Here is a 17,036-nt window from a genome sequence, read left to right as displayed (position 1 = left end):
TGGCATTCACTGACTGACTCAATGACAAAATGAGAAATAGCAACATAGCTGTATTAGTTACCAAAATAAGAGTATACGGCTTTCATATATGAAAAAGTTGCTACTGTAAGTCTTAAACTAAGACTTCCGCTTGGAATATACAGCACTATTTTGATATGGTTTTTTAAAAACATTTCAGATAGAAATAACCTCTTACAAGTCACCAAATAAAATATTTAATAATTATGCTTCTAAAAGTCTAAACCAGGCCGAAAATTTAAAAGTAGTGACATATTCTCAAGCTAGGTAATATTTAATGTGGACTTTAAGTTAACATACATTTTTCCAAAACCAGCTATGTACTTGAAACATTACTATGCCCACAATTCAGAAAAAACCCCCAATATTTAAAAAACCCAATTTCAAATGAAACTCAAGAGTTTGAGCAGTATAAACACTAGTGTTTCAGAAATAAGCCACATGGACTCATAAATACAATAGTCTATATATACAGAATTCAAGGATAACAGACTAAACAAAATAAAATACCACTCTAGTAGTAAAGTCTGGATATAAACTATTAAAAATAAAACCAGGTCCCCCAGATAAACATTTGAGGAAAATGCAGTTGAAGGGTAATTGTTGGTACGTAAGCTATCTGGCCAGGTAACACTTACTGGGAACGCTGTCTTTAAATAAGCCTTTCAGGCTCTTGTTTAGTCGGGCTCTCACCTGCCTGTTACCAGACCAGGATAGCGCGCGACTCGAGAGTCCCTTTGTTGAGCTGTGGCGAATGTGTAAGCTGTGGATTAAGAACCAGTAGTTTGTCTCCGACAGTAGAAAAAGAGCTACTCGTGGTGGAAAGCATATCTGAGCCTGTCCGTCTTCTGCCAACCGCCCCCCTGTATTCCTCCGGTACCCAGGTGTGCGCTTCAGGCATGTCAGAGGGCGCACATCCCTGCCTCAGCGTTTCAGAATCTATACGTGGAGCTGCTAGACCAGCAATATGTCTAAACCCTTTTGAAACCTACTGATACTGTCTCCTTCCACAGTCTCCTGTATAAAGGAGTGCCACCTTGTTTGTTTTAAACTGATCTGCTAGTTCCATCAAGGTCCTTTACTTCTTGTTCTCCCAGTCCCTCAACACAGCAATTTCATATTCAGCTTGTCTGCCACCTTTTGTTATTTTGTAGGCTTATCAGATTGCTGGCATGTGCACGGAAGAGCTGTCTCTGGGAAGGCCAGTTGATTTCAGCTAGACGACTTTGGCCCTCCTCCTACCCAAGCAGCTTGGCAAACAAAAATAACCAAGTAGAAGTCAACTTAAAATAAATACATTTTAAAAAATTCTATCCAGAGTCAAATGACCTGTGTGGAATATACATCTCATCACATGTGGAAATGCGTTTTTTATAGGTCTTTATTGAAGAATATACTGACATTCCTATTTTCCTCAAAAATTCTGTGGTATACAGCCTATTTAGAATATCCAGCAGCAATTGTTAGGTTAGTTGGATATTCATCTTTGCTTGTTTGCAGTGTAGCCACCTAAAGCATTCACTGTGTCCACATCTTGCATGAGTTTGTTTTTCAGGTGCACATCACAATGCAAAGCAGCGTTCTGACCTTTCCGGTGCGAACTCTCCTGTCCAGCATCTACCAGAATTACAAATCATACGTCAAACTACTGTCATTTTCAAAGACTATTTCAGCAAATACACAGAAAAAAGAAGCATGAATTACTATGAAAGGAAGATGTTTTAATGAAATAAAAAAGGAAACCCACATTAACATTTCACATTTCTGAAAAAGCATCACTTCTTGTAATGCGTTACCGTTTCACACACAGGACACTACCAGCTCCCCTTCTACTTTACTGGTTCCCATGCCTTCTCGCTTTCCCCGCCTGATTCATAGGCAGAACGTGAAGCTCACCTGTTACTATGTGAAATAAGGACCCACATGTAACACAAGTATATCCAAACACTTCTAGACCTTCCCATCTTTTTTCCATGCTCCAAAAGTATAAAAAATAGAATAAAGTGCTTTTTCCAGCTGTGGCATATCACTTACTACTTCTAATACTACTAATTGCTTGCCTGGACAAGATACTCATCATTTGCATTCCAGATAGAACATTTGCATTAAAGTATATTCCTATATCCTGAAGTTCACCACCTACGGTAACTTTTGTAGTTCTCCATGGAAGGTATGACAGGACCCTATACCTCTAAATTTGGCCTTAAGAGTCCCATCACAATGTATGATTCATCTAGAGATAACAGAGTATAATACCTTTGTATGGTGCCTGTCCATCATCTAGGCACTTCACTACAACCTAGAATTAAGACAAGCAATAAAAATCACATGAATTACATGAAAATGTAAAACCAAATACCAGTGACAGGCCATAATCATTAATTAAAAAAAGTTGTTTACACCCCTTTGAAATAAAGGCTGTAGCCAGAATCCTTCAAGGGTTTATGCACCAAGCTATTTCTGGACCACATCACTGATTTCAGTGGGATTACTCACATTGAATAAAGTTAACTCTGAGTATCAACCTTTGCAGAATCGGGACCCAATCTGAAATGCCTCAAAGCTATGCAAGCACAGTAGCTGGAAATAAGATACATTTTTAACCAAAGGAAAAAAAACAAAAACCCAAACTATTGAAAACTTGTATTTGTAGTGAGAATATATTAATTACACACCAATAGGCTGCTAGTGCCAAAAAAATCCAAGGCAATGGGAAAGCCACTTGCTTGACAATCACAACGTTGCATTTTGGTATCTACAGGCCATGGACGATGGACGTCTTAGACAAAATTAATTGTATCTAAGAAGTACAACTGAAATCACAGTTACCATTACTACACACAGAAGGAGTGTGAATGCAAAGAATACTGACAAGAGTGCCAAAAGCATTTAATTTAGGCTGGGCAGCATTTCAGTTCTCCTTTACACATAGGCCAGAACTAAGATGTGAGCCTCACAAGCCCCACAACTGAATTTTCACGTAATTAACTAGTGGGTCACATGCAAAACCAGCAATTCCACAGCAGCGCAGGTTAACGTGAAAACACGCTGCCTCCGATTGTCTGCAGACTACTCTCTTTGCCTCGGCAACCCTTGTGCCTCTGGTTTTGTGCAGATTATCTGAGGATTTATTTCCAAGGAGCAGCAGCTCTCGGGCAGAAGCGGTTATCTGAGATGCAGCCTATATGCATGAGAATACAGCACGCTGATCAGACACATCACTCTTCCCCCTTCCAAGGCTCTGAGGGCTCCAGCGCAGGAACAGATAGACCAGAAGAGCAAGATTATCATTTAGAGCAACTGAGTCTGTAGCAGCAGCTTATTCTGTTCCAGCTCAGATAAATTACCTTCTTTCACTGAGACAAACTGACTAAATTTGCAGGGCTGGCGGCATTTACTTAGTGGTATAGTTAAAGTGGCAAAACTGAAGCACAGGTCAGGTATTTGATACATACTTACGTGCTGGTTTTGGCTGGGATAGAGTTAATTTTCTTCACAGTAGCTAGTATGGGGCTATGTTTTGGATTTGTGCTTGCAAAAAAAAACTTACTAGCCTAAAACATTAATTTACCTAAACCAGCAGGGGAAAATCAACAAATAATTATATTCTTTTGGTCTTTTCACATGACGCCAAACTTTGTTCTTTGAGTAATCTCACTAACTTCAAAACCAAGAGATGAGATCTGCACTGCATTAACTGGTATACTAGAAAACTAATATACATAATTTCATCTGTTAATCTTATTTGCAGTATCTGCCTCAAAAATACCCCCAAACCCAAATAAATGAAAGTAGGCTCTTGTGGGCTGGGGTTTTTTTTGTTTTGGTGGGGGGTTTTTTTTGGTTTGTCACTTTTGGGGGGACTTTGGATGGGGAGGTACTAAAGATGGGGAAATAGGGATTTTTAATAAATAAGTGGCTAATTATAAACATGAATCTCTTGCAATCTCTCCTTTTGGAATTCCAAGCAGTCTGAGTTTGTCAAAGAACATCAGCATGTACAATCAGCTGGGAGCAGATGAAGTTTGAACTTTTGTAAGGTCACAGGTATTCACATCACCTCCAGCAATATCAAAGTTTCAAACTTAAGAAGAACTTTAAATCATTCCTATCTTTTCTTTTCAGTTCAGAGGCTTCCTTCTTGAGCTATGATAAGAACTAATCTCAGTGCTGGACAAAAGAATAAAGTCTGCAAGTTCTCATCTATCCCTACTAAGGTCTATTTAAGTGCCTCCTACTTTGGTACAAGCAACAAATGTAATTGCTTCATGGCCTGCGGGTGTTCATTTAACAAAAGAAGCTTTTGTGAATAAACCACAGGTGTTACCCTTCTTGATTAAAGTGAAATATGATGAAAGAATCTACAATATCAAATGACAAATTTACTAAATACTGATTAAATTGCCTTATTTAAGTAAATTGCATCTAGTTAGGATAAAATATACACCATAGAAATGCAGAAGTTTGTTTTATCACTCTATACTTAAAGTCTTACATAGCTATTCCTTAATCCTTTATTTATTAATTCAGAACCAAGAGTGAATAATGCTTAACAGATACTCTTTTTTAATGATACAGTTGCTCTAGGCACCATCTCTATAAGCTTATCATAAATGTTATTCATATTAAGGCTGCCATCTATATAAACCCCAACAACATTCATTAGCTCAATATTTTCAAAATCAGCATAAGCATTTACTTTTTCTTTTTTGTGCTGGAAAAAGCTATGAAATGGTAGCAGCCACACTGGACCTTTAACAGCATAGCAGATTTTAAACCAACATCTTCTAAGCATTACCTGGAATTTAATACTCCTTAAAAGAATATAACAGAATGAATTTACCTTAAATTCATAGGTACTTCCAAACAGTTTAGCATTGTCCTTTTACTTATTGAACAGTTTAAGCTGCTTATGAATAAGACACAATGTACTTGGCCCAGTTTGTTTAAATAGACATACTAAAAGGAATACATTATGACATTATGACCTTGGTCCAGATTATTATGAGACAAGATGACAATGAAACACCAACAGGTTTCTATACAGAAATTAAATTCACTCTGACTAAATAGTTATATTACAAATTCATTCTCTATATTGTCACTGGTTGTTTTAATAGAAAATGTATAAAAAGGTAAGATATGAAGACTTGTCCATCTTTAAGTTTTGAAATTAATTATTAACCAATATTAGAATCACATAACCATCAATGGTAGCAATGTTAACTCATACTACGAGGAAACTAAAGTGTATTAACTTGGATTTGAATTTGTAAGACATTTTTCTCTATCGTGCAAGCATAGCAGTTGAGCATTGTTCTTTAATAAAAATTTGGGGAAGCTGTTACAGTAATCTGTCAAAGCATTCACTGGTTATTTGAATGTTTGTTTTTTAACCATTGTTGCTCCTTCTAAACTTCGTGTAACGCACAAATGGCTACTGCTGTTCCTGAGCTTACTCACCTGGAACTTCAAAGGTCTGATCACTGCACTCACTGCTTCACGGGACAGGTCACAGAATTTTCACATCAGCAGTATCTATGCCAGTCTAATGATGAAAAAATATGCTTTCTCTCATCACTTTTTGGCTGTTGCAGAAGCTTTCAACTGTGTTAAATAATAATTCAAACACTTGCATGCATTGTTTACTTTACTTCCATAAATACTCTCATTTAATATTCAGATCTACAGCATCTTGTTAAATATACTGATCTAAATCAGCCTGAAAAGCTATATATCCAATTTAAAAAAATCTCTAGCTGCAACCCTGAATTTAAATTATTAGGCATCATTCCTTTTCTAAAAATATTATCAGTGAAAATGAAAACTTAATAGAATTAATAAAAGCTAGGAGCAAGTATTATCTGTCATGAAGAATAATGTGCTGATTTTGCACACACTTTCTAGAACCTCTCTCTTTGCATTAAAACAATAGCTCTCTTTTGAAAACAAAAACACTTTGCTTTAAATAGTGAAAAATTATCTAAGTTTTCTTAATCCATTACAGTTTTGAAATTTTCATATTTTATAATGTTCATAGGCCAAAACGTTCAAAAACAGATCTCCTAGCTACATTTAGGAACTTCTGAAAAAAAACTCAGAATATTTCTGTGATTCATCAGTCCAGACTGTTATTAGCTTTCTTGATTTATAGAAGATGAACATTTTGGAAGAAAATGATTACAAATCCAGCAAAGATTACTTAACAGTTTGCAAAGACTTTTCTCACAGCAATCATTAAGGATTTGATTCTTTTCTTCTCCAGAAAAAAGATGATGTAACAGGGTCACCCTAAAGTATAAGTTTGAGAACAAAAACCTATGGGTTCAAACCCCAACTGGAACTTACTGGTTAAAACAGAAAACCCGTTACCATCACTGGTGTGCCCTGGACAAAGGCATACCTGTACAGAGTGCTCTAGCTAATAAGCCTGGTAGCCACGATGGCCAATAAATACTCTGAGCAGGGTTAAGGAATCTGAAAAGTAGCATCTGGACCCATCAGGAGCAGCCTGAATCTCTGCTAATCAATCCCAGGCCTCGGCACTGCATGGTCTCATCATTTAAGACAGTCGGCAGGTCTTAGCTAATATGTATAGAGGAAGAAAAAAAATGAAATGGGTGCTTCATTTAGACATGAAGCTGATATAGGCAGACTAAAACTTGTGCTCAAAATCTTCAGTGAGTCCTTGAGCAGTTGGTTTCATCGTCCCGAGTGCTTCCTAGAAGTTATTGGTGAATTTGGAGCAGAGGAATAACAGAATCGTAAAATCTTGAAGGTTCAACCTGATCTGACCAGTAGAGCCAAGACTGTGTTCCACAGACAAAAAGCATCTAGTGCTACCAATTCAGAAATGAGTGATCTTGAAACACCTTTCCCTCAAGTCAACGAGGAGATTTCTGTATGGTTTTCCTTCAGGAATGAACTGGCTGACCAGAAGAACCGGGGCAGTACGGCAGCGCCTGGGCAGCGCTGCTCTCCCCCACCCCAGCGTAGCTGGGCTGCCCTCCAGACCAGCTGAAAGGGGCAGCCGTCTCCTCTCGGTTCAGACTGTGGGGAAGGAAGAGCTGCTGGAGAAAGCAACGTAAGAGACCTCGGTGGGAGCTCGTTCATTCAGGAGCTGCGTTTAAGCTGAGCCTCTCGCTGCTGTCCTGTGCCTGAGCTACGGTGTGGGCATTGCCCATGTCTGGCCACCCACCTCCCCGACCCCACAGACCCGAGGATAAGCTCTGGTGAACGGTACCGATGCTGTTGTGTCAAGTCGTGCCACTCGTATGTTCTTGAAATATCAAAAACAAAACTGAAAAGGTAAAAAGACCAACCCACTTGAGCAGAAGAAACCCTGGAAATATTGGGAAGCAGACTGATAAAATTCTGTGTGTTTCTCTTCCTTTGAATAATTTAGTTTTGACAAATCAGAATTTTGATTTTAAATTACTTCTCAGAAAATTCAAGATTAGCTCTAGTCATGAACTCTCTGTACAGGGATATAGAGGGAACTGCAGACAGAACAAATCTGCAAACTAAAGTAGTATGCCACATCAGTTCTCCTTTCCCACCAGACTTTTAGTATACCTGCTACTTAAAATTATGGCATAACTTTCTCTCAAGCCTCTAGAATGCTAGAACTAAGGAGAAGAAGAAGGAGTAAGATACTTCCTTTCTCCTGACCAGCAACTATTAAAACTTAGCTTACTGAAATACTAAACCATGAGTGTAAACTAGCTATTAGGATACCAAGGACAAAGGAAGAAGAACCAATGTTTCAAGAACTTTATCTTTAATTGCTAATTAGGGTATTTTAAAGAGACTATCCAATGGTATTGACCGGTCTGAAATACCAAACTATTTTTCAGTGTCTTACGTTGTGCATCCAAAATCTGTAGTACTGTCTAGTGATGAAGACATTGTGTGGCTTACATTAACATTACATTATTCTTAGTACCAACATAATATTCTTACTGCATTTGGCAAGGACTGTTTAACAGTTAATAGCGCTGCGCAAGACCACTTCTCTGATCTGCAAACACAGTAAGATGCATTATCTCTGGAATTATGTTAGCTCTAGAGTTAACCACAGGATGAAGAGATGCCATCTCCGCAATGAACCTCATTTTAGCACAAGGTAAACACACTTCCCCCACATCAGCTAGTCTCACAGCATTAGTGGTGTGTTGTGATTGATTACCAGCAGAGTGTTGCTGAGATATGGATTTGTATCTCAGCTTTTTATCACTATGACTTGCAAAAGGCAGTTCCTTATTTACAGACTCTACCTGTATTAAGTGACATTATTAGGTACTACTTTTGTTTAAGTGACACAAAAGCTTAGCATATTGGTGGTTTATGACATACAAGCTGTTTTAATCTGATGACTTACCCCTCACTTTTTCAATTTGTAAATAGGAGCTGCAGCGTAAGAACATATGGTACTAAAGAAATTAAAGCTAAAGTAAATGGCATTAAAACAAATTCAACTATAACAATAGGATACTCAATCTGAATTATAAACCTGGATCTGTATTAAGACTTTTAAAAACAGGAAATAAAAACCTAAATATGAAAATTAACCTTTCGGGTGTTTGTTTTAAAGACCATTTCAGGGGTCTCCTGTGATTGAGTAATTTCTTTATTAACCCTCATTACTTAGATCTTGTAGTTAAATGAATAAATCAGTAAAGATATTTTTTAATAATTGAAACTAGGTCTGAATACCACATTACTAAAAATCAGTTGTTTACCTTTTTAACTTTTGGGTTCATATCACATTGCTTCTGATACTGTAAAAATACATTATGCATTCTTAAATGTTTATTACAGTAAATACACTTGCTTATATGTATAAACACCATCACTGAGCACAAAACCAAAGAGCCCAGCAAAACTACCAGCCTAATGCTCATATTCCATACCAAATATCAATTAAAAAAAAAAAAAGAAAAATTACATTTTCCTAACTTTGTAATACTACAGCATCTTACTCACAAAAGGAATTTCATTATACTTTTCATGTAAATACGAAGATTTCCATCATTATTATTCTGCAGATAAGCTCCAACCTCTAGCATATGAAGCATCATGTACCATAAAGGGTCCAAAGTAAAGATGTTCCTTATGTACTTAAATTTTAATTTAAGCACGTGCTTGATTTATACCAATCAATTTGCTATGTGGGATTAGTTCCATCATCTTATAATCCAACGACGACTCCATCAAAGACATATTTTTGGTACAGCCTTACACTTAGGGCACTCTGACAAAAATAATTTTTCTCATATGATGTATTACTTCAGCTAAGTATAGCAGCAAAAGTATTTTTATACCACTATAAAGACTTTCACGTAACTGCCACTGCTATACTGCATTTCTACTCAACTGAAATATCTCTTCAGAACAACTTATTCAACTTATGTATGTTTTTTTTTTATTTTGTCATTTTCATTATGGCTTGGAAGGTTGGTTTGTGTTGGTTTTGTTTTGTTTTAATCTACAAGTATCTACTTGGTTGTTTGCAACAATAAAGTATCTATCTCATCTGTGTAATTTTACAGAGAGCAAATTGTAAACAGGGTTTTCCATTCTCGAATCTATATATATATAAGCCATCCTGAGAAGTATATTCATGAATGAAACAGGATTGCAAGCAGGATCTGATTTTAGCATTCTCTTAGGCTTCAGTATAAGAATCATGTATGATAGTGCTTCTACACACAAAAATTCCTAACTTAAAATCTGTAAAATATGCCAACGATGACACAGTCAATGCAGACTAAGCACAATTCCTACTAACACGACTATAAGGATTCTCCTTTTGGGGCGACAAGGGAAGCAGCTGCTTAGAGGTGGTTTCACTCTCAGCTGTGTTAAGTATGTCGTACTGCCGTTATTCCGACATCTCCAGTAACTGGCTAACTCAACACCTAACCGTGAGTTGGCAAACGCCAGCAAAGAATGAAGCAGAGGTTTGAACTGCCTAATTTGGTAGTAGCTCTGGCATCTGATACTTTTTATTTACTGTACTGTAATAAGCTTGCAAACACGACAGGAACTATTCACTATCGCTCCCCAAAACAGGAGACAAGTTAGTCAAGGAAAGCTGAGCAGTTCACTGTAATAAAACCAAACAATCCTCTGACCTTTCACACTTTGGAGTCACTGCATTCAAGTATCACTCGGAGATTTCTCATTTTAGAAAAAGCAGGTAGTAGCCAAATATAAACAACAAAACTCATGACAATTTCTAGGCTTCGCTCACTTAAGGAGTACCTGCAGTTGTACCTTTTTCTCTGCAGTCAGACACCCCAGGCAGCACTTCTGGCCTTTTGGGATCCTAGGCAAGGCCTTTCCTCCATTTCGCCAGTCTTTTTTTCAAAAAGCCAACTCAGGTTAACTCTTCTCAAGGAAGCATCAACAAAACAAATAACCAGTTGTCTGTACATCTGCTGCTGCTATTTCTTTGAAGAATTTTGTGTTTGAATTAAGAGAAAAAGTGCATAGCACAGTGATTGACTAAAATAAGGAATCTGATTCGACAATTACCTAAACAGAGAGACACATCACTTTTCCCTCCCCAACAAGAACAATTTACTTAGTAAATAATCCAGTGTAAGTTACCAGTGTAAAGTGCAGATATCTATGTTGAGAATATACTCTTCTGTAAAGGAAGTGTCTCGTGAACAGATGGAAAGCTCTACCTCTTCAACAACCACTAAAGATAGGAGGAAAACACATACACACTAACAAACAAGAGCATTTCCATTTAGATCATTTCTCCCCCTAGATACAACTTATGATGAAGAACTAAGAGAGCTTGCATGTCACTTGGCTATATTTCCATACATCAGCCTTTATGAAAAACATACACAGGAAAACAGGTAATGGACTCTGCATTCCCCATCCTCTCATTCTCCTTCCATTTTGTATTAAAATTGAAGACAAGAAATCTTGCACCTAAGGCAGAAATTGTTCTGCTGGATATTCATTTCATTACTTCAGGGTTTCCAGAAAGGCTGACATCCTGCTAAGTACAAACCTTTCCTGAACTTCCTTTTCAAGACTAAGACAAGTGAGGAACAAGATGCTCAGAGAAACTCAGTCTGCATCTTCTGTCAGCGTACATAGACTTCAGGTTTCCATTTCAGGTCGTTCTGCTCTGGGAAATTCATAGAGCTAGAAAATTTCTTCAATAAAGGTGGGTTGGGGTTCTTTGGGTTGGTTTTTTTTATTTTTTTCCTTAGTTAAATAGTAACACAATTTAATTTATGGAAAAACTAAATACTCTGTCCTCCCCTTCAAAACATAACAGAGAATGAGTTCTTTCTGTTCATGAGTGACAGAAGTGTAAACAGAAGCTTCAGTGGTACTGGCACTTGATCAGAAGGGCAGATTAGAGGCAGGTGCCTGAAATGTCTTGCCTCCACACTGGACTGGAAGAAACAACAAAATTCAACCCCTCAGAACAAGGTATGAATCATAACCTTGCCTTCTGGACCTAGGACTTGACTAAATCCAGACACTGAATCTAGACACAATGTTGACAAGAATTTTGCCACTGATTTGAGAAAGGACAGGCTCCACTTCAGCTGCTTAACACAAATGAAGCAACAGTACCTGAAGGCACGCTGGTGAAGTTGGCTGTCTTTATGGTAGCTAAACTCTTAAAAGATTTATCTATCACAAACTGTAGCTGGCTCCAAGGAGCATTCCATAAAATTTTCTACCTCCACAGCACAGGACTTCAGCTATGGGCCAGATGCTAATTATTCTTATTCTAATTGTGAGGATAAAGTGGATATGAAAAGGCAACAGAAGATCTTTGTTTTAAGATTCAAAACACCTGTGCAAAATCTGATGCCTCTACAAGGTGCTGAACAGAGGTAATGGTCAAACATGCTTTTGGGAAAAAAACCTACATTCTTCTGTGTTGTGGTTTAACCCCAGCTGGCAACTAAGGACCACGCAGCTGCTCACTCGCCTCCCTCACAGTGGGATGGGGGAGACAATCGGAAGGGTAAAAGTGAGAAAACTCGTGGGCTGAGATAAAGACAATTTAATAGGGAAAGCAAAAGCCGCGCACACAAGCAAAGCAAAACAAGGAATTCATTCCCCACTTCCCATGGGCAGGCCGGTGTTCAGCCATCTCCAGGACAGCAGGGCTCCATCACGCCTAACGGGGACTTGGGAAGACAAACGCCATCACTCCGAACCTCCCCCTGTCCCTTTTCCCCCAGCTTTATATGCTGAGCATGACGTCCTATGGTCTGGAATAGCTGGGACAGCTGACCCCAACTGACCAAGGGATGTGTCCCCTCCCAAATTCTTGTGCCCCCCGCAGCGTGCTCGCTGGTGGGGCGGGGTGAGAGGCAGAAAAGGCCTCGGCTCTGTGCAAGCACTGCCCAGCAGTAACGAAAACATCCCTGAATTACCAACACTGTTTTCAGCACAAGTCCAAAACATAGCCCCATACCAGCTGCTTTGAAGACAATTAACTCTGTCCCAGCCAAAACCAGCACATTCTGTGATCATGATCTCTGATGATTTTTCTAATGATAGCCTAAAAAGAAGTTGCCAAAAACATTTTGTCACAAATCTTTCCAAACTTCTGTTAAGTCTATCTGCATAAAGACAAGTGAGCATTAAGAATACTTGTTCCTTTTTATTTCATCTGGTTTCCTAATTTGTCCAAAAAGTCAGGTAAATTACGACTTTTCCAACCATACTCAGAAAAATTAAAATATTGTTACATTGAAATATAGACATACACTATAGTTTCGAAAGCAAAATCCTCAAAGCTATTGCAGAGACAGAATTTTTACTTCTTAGTGTTTAAAATAGAGAAACAGTTTTGCCTTCAGACTAAGCCTTTGAGTCTGCCATCTATACTGCACCTTATGCAGAGAATTTTAGAGTATTCTTCCAGGGAAGAAGACCTAAGCAAAGAGCAGAGCAAAAATATCATCTGCCTACACTTCCTACAGAGACAAAAGACACTCACAAAGACAGCTTGCCATAAAGCAGAGTTTACAAATTATGACATTTTACTGTACATATACAAGAAGAAAGAATAATTTATGAACGTCATAATTTATTATGATACTCAGATATTGCAAATCCTTTACAGACTACCAGGGCTACTTAAATAATCATTAATGTACAAAGCAAGAAACTCTAATACTTACATAGCTGTGACTCTTAAGGAAATCTGAAGGGTTGCTTGTGCAGACTTTATCCCCTTCCAAGCCAATTACTCTTTTACAGATATTTGATTTGGGGTCATTTGGGCTTTTCACAATTACAATATCTCCTCTGAGAGGAAAAAACAGAAACAAAAACAAACAGAAGAACTCTAAGTACAAACTATTTGGCTGAATACAACTGCATCAACGTGTATACTCCCAAAATATTCACATACATTAAAGTTACTTCCTTCTGCTGAAAATGCTTGTCTACAATTTCGGTTTCTTCAGTTTTACTTGGGGTGTAATTTTACGCACAGTTTTTTAAAGTACATTTGGAGAGATTCTTTGTTATTTAGATCATTTATGAAACATTTAAGACTACATTTTAATTGACAATGCTCTGATGACATGAATGCCATTTAACTCGATCCTGTTGCTATGTAAACATGGAACAGAACAGATTCCTTGTTTCTAAATGTTATTGACCAAATGTTATTCTTCCAATGGAACTTCAAATGTCTAATCTGAGTCTGTGAGACCTTACATTACTTTTGCCTCTTGATTATATACATTAGATTGTACAATGAAACAGACCACAACAAAATGGGTGAGGGCCTTGAGCCTACTGTGCTCTACAACACAGTAATAAAATGACATTTGATAAACGGTACTTATACCATTTGGTCACTTTCCTAACAACCTATCTGAGCACAGCCATACCTACAGCCTGGTTTTCAAGAAAGACAAAACTGCTTGGAGAGAAGTTACATTCACACAATAGAACTGCTTTAGGGAAAAAAAATGGGAGTTTTTCCATTGTTTGGACAAAGCTGTAAAAGTGATATAGACTATATCCTAAATGAATTCTGACAAGTTGTTCAATGGGCTGTATGTGCTGATTACTTTAACTTCGATCAGACACAATGAGAGGAGATTTACGGAAAATTACAATTTAGAAGCAGAAGAATATATGAAAAATAAAGGATGGCTAGAATGTGGTTATTGACAAGCTCTGGCAAACGGAACGTAAAATCTAGTCTCAACAAAGGAGCATACTTTCGAATGCAATAAAAGTGGCGGCTAAGGTTCTCCGAAAAGACAATATCAGAATTTTGAATGGTTGGTTCCATTGAAGGTCCAGAACACTGCAAATTAAAAATAAATGAGAAAAAATTACTATTTCCAATTACTTTTATCTAAAACACATTAATATTCAAATTATTTGCTAATAAATTAGAAAAGGTGTAACAAAGAACAACTAAAAAAGTGAGACCCTCAAAGGAACACGTGATACATTTAAAAGGTGAGGAGAGCCTCCAGAGCACCTCTAACTCTGTTACAGCTCCGTATTCACTCAGGATTTGTCCTGAACTGGGCTAGGTGCTACGAGCCCCTCCTGATCCATTTCAGCACCTAATCTGCGGGAAATTCTTAGGAGCAGCACTGGAAGCTCTGCCAGCTTAGCCCTTTCTTCAGCCTCTGCAAGAGAATCATCACAGAAGCTGCAAGAGCAGCTCACAGCTAAACTCCACTCTGTCCAGCAGCAGGATCTGCTAGGTTTAGAACCTGGGGAGGAGGGGGGGAACAGAAAACATCCAGGAATCTGCCTGCAGTTGGAAACAAGAGCATTTCCTACGGCGTGATTAGTGACTCCAGTCTTTCTGGAAGAATGTACTCTCTGCAGAATGCTTAATCATAGTTTCCCATTTGCTCCAGTGATGCCTCAAACAATAACTTAGAAAAAACAGGAATGCCGAAAGGAGAAATAACTTTCATAAAGGCTGGACCTGCCTCCAAAAAATAGGCTTTTACTAAACACACTTTGAAAAAGCTTTAATGAAAATGAAGAAACCTGAAATACTGGCATTATCATATATAACAATTTCAGTATTATGGTTTTATTTTCTTTTAAATGTCATGAAAATGAAAAGTTACCACAACAATTCCTCCAAGGTACTCAAAGGCACAATGCGCTATGCAGCCATATTGCACAGTATACCCAACAAATCGAAAGGTTTTTCCTAGGGCATTGCGAAGCATGGTACAGTGTTACGTCGTTCAGCTGGTTCTAGTCTACAGTAAAACAGAAGAATATCATTCATTTGATAACAACCTAACATTTACAAAACGATCTTTTGTATTTAACAACTCATGGACAATATTTTCTAAGAAAACAGTGAATAAAAACAGCAAATAATCAGATATATCTGAGATTAAGATAACTTAAATGCCATCAAAAAGTTTTTTTACTACGCAGACACTTCCACATGTACAATCAATGGACCCCTCTCACCAGCTTATTGGTAAGATTCAGTTGAGTAGGACCTGAAACAAACAAAAAAAACCCACCTTTGCCAAATTAGAGAAATTAATGGGAGAGAATGGTGTCAGTGCTCTCTGCTGACACAGCTGGGCTTCTTTTAGTCAAGACGGCAGACAAACTTACCTGCCGCATGTCTACATATCTGCAATAGTTATGAGAACATCCTCCCCCGCCAAGGGGTTTGGCTGAATGGATTCTGGAAAGCTGTAATCATACCTTTAAATGCAGGCTTCGACCTCCTGACTGGACCACATATGGTAACCCAGATGCAGTTATTTACTACGTAACACTTCACAGAGGTGTTTTAATCAGCTGAAGACAGTGCAACTTAAATCACTGTTTTTCTTCAAGCACTAGGATTTAAAACTGAACACTCAACAGCAAAACTGAGAAGCATCAAACCAGCTGAAGTGATTTGAAGATATTTCACAACTGAAATTACATTCACAGAAAACCGGAGTAATCTAGTCGTCAACCAAAACTTTAAAAGTGACCTGACAATCAATCAAATGAAAAAAGACTTGAAGAACTAGACAAAATTAAGGACAATAAAGGCGTGAATGGCTTGCCTAAGTAAGACGATACTAGAAAAAGAATACAGGAATTCTGGAGGTTTTGCAGAGCTTGCCTTTGACGAGACTTCCATTACCAAAACACTTCAATATAAAAATAAGGCATTAGGTCTTTCTCTTCTCAGCTACAGCACAGTGGCATAAGTTCTACAGCACATAAGACTGTAAATATCTTCTGACCCCCTCCCCCAAATATTTAAATCAAACTCTGATGATCAGATGTAATTCCTGCAATGCTAATCTAACTAAAATGTTTCCTTACCCCAATTTTTAAGATATTTTTATATAAATATATGTATCTCTTAAGGAAGTGGAAGACACACATACTGAAGTGACTGAAGCAAGTTTTACATTCTGCAAGAAACCTGTCCCCCTTAAACTCAGTATCAGGTGTACCATGAACTAAAACCACAGCAAGATTTCCCTCATTTACTAAGGTGGGTCAATATCGCTTGCTAAACAAATGCAGTAAGCTAAAAAAAAAAAAAAAAAGAAAAATTCTGTGTGTACAATATGCCCTACTAAATAATGAAGTAAAGACCTCCCTTCTATATTTCATGATGTTTTGCTATTTAAATGCAGGAATTTAAAAGTGCATAGCTTTACTTGCACAACTCTAGAAGTTAATAGGAATTTTGCCTGAATACAATCAGAAGTGGCTTTTGTTCTTTGCATTTAGTATTTATTTATAAAGAAAAAAATGACCATTCTTGGGGGAAAATGTGCTCTACCAAGCTCATTTCTGTGTTTCAAAAAAGATTTTTTTTTTTTTTCATAAAACATCTCCAGAATAAATCCACTTAAACCAATCTGCGATTCAACATCCTTAATATTAGCTAACGAGTTTCACAGTAATGACCCAAAATACAAGAGAAAACAGAAAAATCTTGAATTGTTTCATTAGCACATGCAGTGCCCAGCACATTGCAGACGCCCTGTAGAAAC

The 17,036-nt window shown here is 37.7% G+C and overlaps 1 protein-coding gene and 1 long non-coding RNA gene across 3 annotated transcripts in view; one reads left to right on the top strand and one right to left on the bottom strand.

Annotated features, from left to right (window-relative positions):
• IMMP1L (inner mitochondrial membrane peptidase subunit 1) overlaps window positions 1–17,036 on the bottom strand; it is a 51,848-nt gene that overhangs the window by 19,564 nt on the left and 15,248 nt on the right. For both annotated transcript variants that reach the window (XM_069804007.1, XM_069804009.1), the window contains exons 2-4: window positions 15,132–15,269; window positions 14,253–14,341; window positions 13,197–13,323 (exon numbers count right to left, since the gene is read on the bottom strand). In XM_069804007.1, the coding sequence (XP_069660108.1) occupies window positions 13,197–13,323; window positions 14,253–14,341; window positions 15,132–15,236 (321 nt within the window). In that variant the 5' untranslated portion in view covers window positions 15,237–15,269. The remainder of the gene's footprint in view (window positions 1–13,196; window positions 13,324–14,252; window positions 14,342–15,131; window positions 15,270–17,036) is intronic.
• On the top strand, window positions 3,946–9,561 carry LOC138689298 (uncharacterized). Its single transcript, XR_011328185.1, has 2 exons — window positions 3,946–4,053; window positions 4,144–9,561. It is a non-coding gene; the product is annotated as an uncharacterized lncRNA (long non-coding RNA).

This window comes from Haliaeetus albicilla, chromosome 16 (assembly GCF_947461875.1).
Source record: "Haliaeetus albicilla chromosome 16, bHalAlb1.1, whole genome shotgun sequence".
Classification (NCBI taxonomy): domain Eukaryota; kingdom Metazoa; phylum Chordata; class Aves; order Accipitriformes; family Accipitridae; genus Haliaeetus; species Haliaeetus albicilla.
The sequence above is the reverse complement of the archived record's forward strand: the minus strand, read 5'-3'. Positions and strand labels throughout refer to the sequence as shown.